This window comes from Phalangium opilio, unplaced genomic scaffold (genome assembly GCF_054372755.1).
Source record: "Phalangium opilio isolate 3A_F unplaced genomic scaffold, DU_Popi_V2 ptg000060l_1, whole genome shotgun sequence".
NCBI classification, from domain to species: Eukaryota; Metazoa; Arthropoda; class Arachnida; order Opiliones; family Phalangiidae; genus Phalangium; species Phalangium opilio.
The window spans coordinates 2,848,565-2,857,473 of record NW_028324177.1 but is presented as its reverse complement, the minus strand read 5'-3'; the positions used below and the strand labels follow the sequence as shown (position 1 = coordinate 2,857,473).

The 8,909-nt window shown below is 38.2% G+C and overlaps 2 protein-coding genes across 4 annotated transcripts; both read right to left on the bottom strand.

Moving 5' to 3' along the window:
* Window positions 1-467: 467 nt before the first annotated feature.
* LOC149666549 (uncharacterized) lies at window positions 468-7,119 on the bottom strand. Of its 3 annotated transcripts, XM_089841523.1 has the most exons (5): window positions 6,697-7,119; window positions 6,364-6,546; window positions 5,607-5,698; window positions 5,373-5,479; window positions 468-5,284 (listed from the first exon to the last, which is right to left on the bottom strand). In XM_089841523.1, exon 5 carries the CDS (start codon window positions 5,276-5,278, stop codon window positions 4,175-4,177), a length of 1,104 nt encoding a protein of 367 aa, XP_089697649.1. In that variant the 5' UTR covers window positions 5,279-5,284; window positions 5,373-5,479; window positions 5,607-5,698; window positions 6,364-6,546; window positions 6,697-7,119; the 3' UTR covers window positions 468-4,174. The 3 variants fall into 3 exon arrangements, with proteins under 3 accessions (XP_089697649.1, XP_089697647.1, XP_089697648.1); XM_089841521.1 differs by lacking the exon at window positions 6,364-6,546; XM_089841522.1 differs by lacking the exons at window positions 5,607-5,698; window positions 6,364-6,546; window positions 6,697-7,119 and having other exon boundaries at window positions 5,355-5,374.
* An 88-nt stretch (window positions 7,120-7,207) lies between these two features.
* Window positions 7,208-8,871, bottom strand: LOC149666548 (uncharacterized). Its single transcript, XM_089841526.1, has 2 exons — window positions 7,976-8,871; window positions 7,208-7,908 (listed from the first exon to the last, which is right to left on the bottom strand). The coding sequence occupies exons 1-2, from the start codon at window positions 8,165-8,167 to the stop codon at window positions 7,429-7,431; spliced, it is 672 nt and encodes a 223-aa protein (XP_089697652.1). The 5' UTR covers window positions 8,168-8,871; the 3' UTR covers window positions 7,208-7,428.
* Between the last annotated feature and the right edge of the window lie 38 nt (window positions 8,872-8,909).

The following is an 8,909-nucleotide window of genomic DNA, read 5'->3' as shown; positions in this document are numbered from 1 at the left end:
GTGGTCCTTAGAAGCCAATAAGTAAAGACTGGTGTTGGTAGATGAATGGCCAAATTTCCGTGAACCGCGAACGCGTTCCGGAAATCGGGTATTTGTTTGCTCCGATTTGTAAACTGCGAACGCGGTCACGTGGGGTCTGACAGACAGACACACACACAGACAGACAGACACACACACAGACAGACACGGCCGGTGTAATACCTCTCCGTGACATACGTCACTCGGAGAGGTAAAAATGCAAACTCTTCATTTTGGAGGTATTTACTGTCTAGTGACACTTGAAGTTCCGTGTTATCTTATAAACAGACTAACATCGTGAGCATGTGCGGAGTATGCTGCCTTCCCGTGGCAAGTGTTTAAAACTTGCTTTAGCAAGGCCAAAACTTACACGCTTTTCTACGATAAATTAATTACACAGACACATATATAATTAATATTAGAATTTAATTCATTTCAAAATTAATCCGAAGGATTTAAATCATTTTATTGGCATTATTTAGTTCCAAATTAACAAACAGCCGATATCCTAAATTAAAGGGACTGTAAAGAATCGCGGACTCTTTTTTAAAGAAAAAGGCACCCTCCTCGCAATCATTGACGTCAGCAGCTGATGTAAAACGCGTCAAAGAGGAGTTAGTTCGTGGTGATCATGTACTGAGTAGTACAATTGTACTTTTTCAGTACATTTTAATGTCTTCAGTACGAAAAGTACATTTTGATGGTTGAGAGTGCATTTTCAAATGGCATTTTTAACATTAGCATCTATGGGACGAAAATTACGCCGCTAGATGGCGCTAGAAGCCTTTCGTGGAGGGGGACGGAAATTTTAATGTCCCCAAGGGGAAAAAGTCCTTTTATCAAAAAATCATCCCATTGGGGTAGTACGTTTTACTGTTGGGGAAAGTACGTTCCCAAAAATCTAAGGAACAACAACTTCATGGATGTAAAGCGGTTCCTCACATCCGGTTAATCGCTCTTGATTGGTTGTGAGCCACCCTGCTCCCGCGTTTCCCCAGTCCCAACTCCTGAGAGATCGAGATCCCCGCTGCATGGATTAACTAACGCTAGGGATTGTTCCCATAGAATGCTATTGCCAACTACATGTTCCGAATCATTCCTTGATTCCCCTCTTCATTCCCCCAATTTATTGTACCAAAACGGATGCAGATACAGCGCCATCTCTAGGCAAAGTAAATAGAAAAGATGGCGGCGCCCAATTTAGACCGTATTTGAATTTTGACGTCATAGAACACGGGATATTTGGTCCAATTTTCTTATATCTTCCTGTTAGGGATAGTAGCTGCTGCTAGAGGGCGTTTGGAATATGCATGCTTTATCTTTTGGGCGAACGAACTATCCCTAGCGTTAGTTAATCCATGACCGCTGTGTTTGCTATAATCATCCACGCAGCAATATCAAAGGCGCTGTGATTGGTCCAGTTGCATCACAAACCTTAAAAGTATTTTCCTGAAAGATGATTTTCGTTTAGCTTACCTCAACCGACCCCTTTACGACTTAAAATCAGTTATCGGAAAGAGGCTGCAACGATACTTGATTGAGTTTACCATTACTAGTCAAAAGTAACGAAAAATCTATTTAAATTTCCTCACTAACAATAAAAAATTCAACCTCTTTTGAAGCCTTACAAGAGCAATTGCAACTAAAAAAATGGAAATATCTTTTTCAGCAAATAATAGGTTGATATTGATATCATTTTCATGGGCAAACTTACAATATCAGCCAGCGGTTAATTTAGGATATCGGCGTTTGTTAATTTGGAACTAAATAATGCCAATAAAATGATTTAAATCCTTATGATTAACTTTGAAATGAATTAATTTCAAATATCATTTATATATGTGTGTGTAATTAATTTATCGTAGAGGAGCCTGTATGTTTTGGCCTTGCAAAAGCAAGTTTTCAACATTTGCCACGGGAAGGCAGCATACTCCGCACATGCTCACGATGTTAGTCTGTTTATAAGATAACACGGAACTTAAATTGTCACTAGACAGTAAATACCTCCAAAAAAAAGAGTTTGCATTTTTAAAATAATCTCCTCGTCACAGGGTATCCGACGTTTTAAGTCATTATGCGTGACGATTCAATTTTTAAAAAAACGAATCTCTTTATTTTGGCGGTATGTTACTGTCTAACAGGGTGACCACTGAAAATTGTAAAATCCTTGAAAAGAAATATAGGAAATTTATCCTGGAAATAGGAGGGAATTGACGTAAAATATAGGAAGAAATTACTGAAAAATATAAGATAAATGGTCTGCATTTCTTTAAGAAAAATGATATTCATATATTAAAAAGTAGGAACCGTAATTTTATTGCAAACAGAACATATCACCACACATATATGAGCGATAAATTAGCACATACTGTTACTATCACAACTATTTCTTTTTGGTTTTTTTAGGAGCTGGTTCAACACCTTTAGGGCTGGTTAAATTTAGGGGCATATGGTGTTTTTTTTTTCAATTTTGAGTAGCTGCCTATTAATAGAGTCTAGTTTCGATTGAGCGCTAACATTTTCCTCATGACCACTTTTCAAAAGCATTTGAGTAGACAATGGCCGCGTTCAGTAACCGGCGTCAAAATCATGTCAATCGATGATGACATTGATGTCCTACACCACCTGTGTCTTGGTCAACAGCGTCATTGTTGCCAAAACCAAACTCATTCTTCAGGTGATCAATTGGTTCTTCCCATTTTTTCACCTGATTCCAACCTCGATGCTTCAGAATCTGGGTCATATATCGCTTCGTTTGATGGAAAAGGGGTTGCAGCTTCGTTTTCCAATTTGACACAATTTAAGTCAAACTCTGAACTAAAATTATCGTTCGATAAAGGTTGATTGCCGAGGATTTAGCACCAAACAATTATAGAATTCACTCTGCACGGTGCGATGTCCATCTGAACTTAGTTTGATGAGCAGGAGAGCAAACAAAAAGGGGGTTATCCTGGGAAGAATCATGTTACATAACTAAAGTAATAAGAGGATACAGAGTGGAATCCTTCTATACGCTTCCGGTAAAATAAGTAAAAAATTAAGGCTATAGGGAATCTGTGCAAGGTAACCATTTATTTCTTTCAGTTAGTTAATACGTTAAGAGTACATGTTATTCCTAATTCGATTTAATGATTTGGTATATTCGTAACCAAAGGTTAGGGTATTACGTTAGCTTCAATTGCTAGAAAAATACCAGAACTAAATATGAAAGTTAATACCAACAAGTAACGCTATTGGACTCGAGATAAATAACTATGATGGAAGGTAGGAAAAAGTAAACAGAATTTGTCAAGGCAAAAGTAAATGGATTATAATATATTTACTTTTGGTCATAGTTAATAATAAAAATCTAAAAAGCCGCTAAATCTTCTCTTTCATTTCCCGTTTCTATGTACCACTAATGAAACATAATAAACCTCCTATTATACGGTACTTGTAAGTCAAAGAAAACTATCATATAAGAGCCAATGTCAAAATATTATGGAATGTGTTAAAACTCTTCTTTTAACCCTTTGAAACGCATTTCGAACGTTTTACCCCGAATTTTCTTTCACAAGCTGCTTTTAACAAAATAAAGAGGAATAAATTGGTTTAAATATTAGAAAAAGACGAATTTTCAAATCAATTTCCGGATGCCTATACATTCGGTTTTCACTTCCACACATTCAATAAAGTTTAGAAGGTTTGTTTCCAAATTAAGAAGAAACAGAATGTATTTAAAAATCCGTACTTAAGCGGAGTTATTTCGTAGAATATCCTTATAATATTGATCCTAAAGGCATTTCAAAAGTTTGTAAAGCAATTCAGCAATTGGAAAACAGGCATAGACTCTTTCGTCAAAATTAAACTAAATGACATTATTCAAATTAACTTTAACAACCTCGTAGAGATGAGGTGGTTCTTTCACTCTGATGTGATAGCATCCATGATAATTCCCCAAATCTTCCAATGTTGTCAAAATAATAGAACAACGTGTGTTGGTAAATTGAGTGTCTTGGTCAACAGCGTCATTGTCATGAAAACCAAACTCATTCTTCAGGTGATCAATTGGTTCTTCCCATTTTACATTGGAATCCAGCCTCGATGCGTCTGGGTCGTATATCACTTCATTTGATGGAAAAGGCGTTGCAGCTTCGTTTTCCAATTTTACACAATTTTAGTCAAACTCTGAACTAAAATTATCGTTCGATAAAGGTTCGGGTTCTTTCTTAATTTTTTCAGAGGTTATGGTTGGACTTCTAGTATTAAATTCGCCCAATAATGAAATCCCTTGTTTGAAGTTGGAACCGACAGATAGAGAACGAGTAGAATTAGACTCTGTTGCGTTTCTGGGTTCATCGGGATCTGATTCAGAATGAATTTCCAATTCTTTTGGCTGTGGAATTTCATTAGGAGAATCGTGGTTTGTATTTGGCCCACTTCGTTCTGGTTGCGAACTTCTTCGTTTATCGTCTGGCTTTTGTTTTAATGAGAACACAAAGTCTGCAACATCAGTTGATCTACTTTCAGATTGAACTTCGTTAGAATCTGATAATTTCGATTTCCTGTCTGCCTGATCGGGTTTTCTAGCATTATCTTTCGCAGAAGCACGTTTCCGCTTGCTTGTCGACTGATTGTATTCGTTTTTCCGTTTTGACGAAATACTTTTTGGAATTTTTCGTTCAATTCCTGATATTGATGGATGAAGTCTAGCAATGTGATATCTTAGTACTTTCTTTAATTTGGCTGCGAAATCACAAAAATTACACTTAAAGGGACGCTCGTCACCGTGAGTCACATTGTGTATCTTTAAATTCCCGCGTTTCCGGGTACGGTAATCGCAAATATCGCATTTGAATGGACGCTCCTCACTGTGAGTCGCGACATGGCTCTTTAAAACATCGAGTCTTTGGGCACGGTAATCGCAAATATCGCATTTGAAAGGACGATCTTCACTGTGAAACAAGACGTGTTTCTTATCACCCCGCCTTAGGGCACGGTAATCGCAAATATCGCATTTGAATGGACGCTCATTACTGTGAGTCGCAACGTGTGTCTTTAAATTCCCGGGTATTCGGGAACGGTAATCGCAAATATCGCATTTGAATGGACGCTCATCACTGTCAGTCGCAACATGGTACTTCAAATCACCCCGCCTTCGGGCACGATATTCGCAAATATTGCATTTAAATGGACGCTCGTCACTGTGACTTAATTGATGATTCTTAAAGACTGATCTTCTCCCTGTCTGGAAACCACACTGATCGCACTTGAACTTCATCTTTCCCTAATGAACCGAAAAGTGATTCAATAGCAACGCTTAAGAGCTCAATGTAAATACTTGAAAGGAAAGATACTTGATTTTATGGGCATACCGGTTTTCACACGAACATCCAAACGTCCTTTAGATCGAAATCTGAATCGGGTCGCAAATTTTACATCATTGTTGAATAGTAGATATTGAGCGAGATTGTCATTAAAGCTGAAATAACATAAACATATCACGAAAACACTTAATATTCACGTAAGTTGAATGAGGTATGTTGGCTAATCATGCAAAAATGAGGAAATCACACAACATTCTAATTTGAGTTATCTATCCAGCTTACCATAAGATTGCGAAAAGGAGGGGTCCAATTAATTAGGTAATCAGCCCTGACAGCCAAAGAGGAATTTCCATGAGTCTTCGCGAATGAGGTACCTATTTAAAAATTAATATTCAAACAATCGAAATCACCTTAAAATTATAAGTTCTAAGATAATGTTTTAATACGCTTAGAAGTAGTTCCAAAGTACTTTTCCTCTAAAAACACGTTTTTACAACAGAACGCGGAGCAGACGAAACCAAACCCTTCAAACTTTAAAAACAGGGGTGGAAACAAGCAAATACTTTTATGTAGTATTTTCAGGGCCAGAAATAAGAAAAATTTCTTATAGGACATGTGTCCAGTGACCCCCTATTTTACTGGAAAATTTATAGGACATTGTGGCTGGAGTGTGCCAAAATAGTGTGGCTTCTCCATAGTCAAGGTATCAAAACTTCGGTAAACTTATTGGTCAAACTGTCCAGTGACCCCCTTAGTTTTAAAAAAAGTTATGGGACATTTTAAAATTTTATTGGACAATGCCCACTGTCCTGTGCTTATTTCCGGCCCTGAGTATTTTAGTGCCACAAACCAGGGTGAGAAATAAGGAAATTATTAAAAAAGGCGTTGTTTCGGTTTCGGAGCCTCTACTTGCAAAATCAAAGAGAATATAAGGGAGGCGTGGAACCTCCCCCGCTCCACAAGCGTAAATGGTTATGTTACGCCTAAATTATACTAGCGGTACGAGGGAGTTTCCGGCTCAGTCGCGCCACCTACATACCATTTAATGTTGCAAACGGAAATGCCTCGGTACTGCGCATTGAAGATGCGCGGTAGAAAAGAATGACAAGTTTTGCCCCATTTTCCACTCCTCCCCTATATTCTCTTTGGTAAAATGGTTTGTTTTCAACGGGCGATAAAAGGTTTGTCACGTATTTCATCAACTCGAGTCTTTATTTGAAACCTAAGCAAGAAACACGAAACAATTATTTAAAATGAAAGGATAGCACAGTAATTTTGACGACTACGAGAAAACAGACATAAGCCTCTTCAGTCACATTACAGTGAATCAAAAATGGAACTAATTGACGAGATTCAAATTAACTTTAACAACCTCGTATAGATGAGGTGGTTCTTTCACTCTGATGTGATAGCATCCATGATAATTCCCCAAATCTTTCAATCTTGTCAAAATAATGGAACACTAAGCGTTGGTAAACAGTGTGTGACCACCATCGATTTCATCATCCCAAACATCGATGCTTTTCCTGATGAGTGTTACTGAACGCAGCCATTATTTCCCTCAGAATACAGAGGCAGTTTTGAAGCGTCGCATAGCGTCTGTGGAAAGTGGCTCAAAAAAAATTATTTATGAAGTTATTCTCCAGTTCCCCAGGCGTCGCTATAGCAGTTACGGAAGGATCAGGCACTCCGCGATATTTCAAACACGGTAAAACGCCGATAGTCTCGTCGTATGCATTAGAATTTTCCAATTATAGGAGAATATAGGAATTATCATAAAATTATAGGAGAAAACAGGAAGGACTTAAAAATATACGAAAAATTAGGAAATATAGGAAGAGTGGTCACCCTGTATCTATTGGCCCTGAACAGGGCCGTTTTTTTCTCCCAACACAATTATTTCTTTGCGAAACTCGCAGCAAGGGTCTCAAAGGCAGCGGCAATCCTCATTTGAGCTTTCGCCAGCTCTTTGATCCCCTGTGCCATCTCTCTCTGCCCCTGAGCAAGGTCCTGAAAAGCAGTGGTAGCTCTATCTACCGCAATTTTGATACCACCCAACTCTGTTGTGGTGGCTTGTTAGGCATTATGGATATTAGGAAAGTTATCACATATTATGTTTTAACAGATGAAATATTATTATTGAAATATTACTTCTGGCAGATTCAACGACTGACTCGGAAACAGTTTCATTGGGGAAATCTTCCTCGGTGGAGTCTACATTTACTTCTCGTTTTTTCGTAACGTGGGGTGTTGATTTTGGGATGCTTTCGCACCTAGAAACGAATGGCTCCCCTACTTCCATGGTAGACTCCATCGCAACTTCAAAATTCTCGTCCAAAGTGACGTAGGAGCATGATGGACGCTCCGATTGCGGTGGTAGATTGCTCGAACTTGATTCATCTACTGGGGGGCCAAAACCCGCCTCAGGAACAGAATTTAGCCCCGTCACTGTTACCCTTCCAATATTTGAGAGAAGCCGCTCCTCCAAATCTGTTAGTGGCTCGGCTTGCGGGCCACCACCAGTCTTATTCTTTAAAGCCTTGGAGGCTTTGGCTCTGACATTGCAACGCCATGCAGAAAAACACTACCGAAAAAGATTGCTTAATGTAATATAAATTATAAATAAAATTGTACTTTTTTGTGAGACATACCTTCTTCCACTTAACTACTGTTTTCGAAGGGCTTACACCACAACTGTTAAGCCTTGTTGCAAGTTCAACCCAAAGGGCATTGAACTTGGCCTTAGTGAAACTAGCACTAAATTTCATATAGACTAAATCCATATTAGCTTCCAAAATTTCAATGTAAATCAGTTGCTGCTTCGTGTGCACTTTAACACCCATTACGGAAATAATTTTCAAGCAAAAATTACTAATTAAAAGCTTCAAAAAACAAGTACAACTTAACTTCCAAAAATTCGACGCAAAAAAAAACTTTACTTGTATATAAAGCGCGCACAAAAAGAATTGACCAATAAAGAAGAAGGAAAATTACGTAATGGAAAAATAATGAAAGAGGAAGTGACGTACATTTGGTTTGGATAACGGTTTGGCGAGAGATAAAAATGCCGATTTGGATTTGGGTTAGAGAATACGGTTTTGGATTTGGGTTAGAGAATACGGATTTAAGCGCCCTATCCAAATGGAACCGATCCAAACGTTTAGATTTGGATTCTCATCCAAGATCTTTAGAGAATAGGGTCCCTGGACCTAAATTTATAGTAGTCGAACTTTAACCGAATAGTCAGGTCTATATTCGATATTCGTATCGAATAGTGAAAATGGGCTTATCGAATACCGGCTCGAATTATTCGGTTCGGTATTCGATCGAATTATTCGATTGGAACGGTTAACCGCAGACCTCTAGTTGTTTCCATACATTTGCGGTGAAACGATTACTGGAAAAGTGGGAAAACAAGCGATAAATTCTACGACGCTGTTAAAACCAAAAATTCCGAGTAGTCACAAAAGGCCAAAAAGAGAAGATTATGACTATTCATTTATTACAGCTCCAGATATTTGCAGCCACCAACGTCACGTTTCAAATCCCAGATATTAGCAGCCCCCAACGGCACGTTTCAAATCC

Coding starts and splice junctions, on each gene's coding strand:
- LOC149666549 (XM_089841523.1), bottom strand. CDS start 5,278: ATGAAGTTCAAGTGCGATCAGTGTGGTTTCCAGACAGGGAGAAGATCA.
- LOC149666548 (XM_089841526.1), bottom strand. CDS start 8,167: ATGGGTGTTAAAGTGCACACGAAGCAGCAACTGATTTACATTGAAATT. Junction 7,909..7,975: donor CAGTAGTTAAGTGGAAGAAG/GTATGTCTCACA, acceptor CTTTTTCGGTAG/TGTTTTTCTGCATGGCGTTG.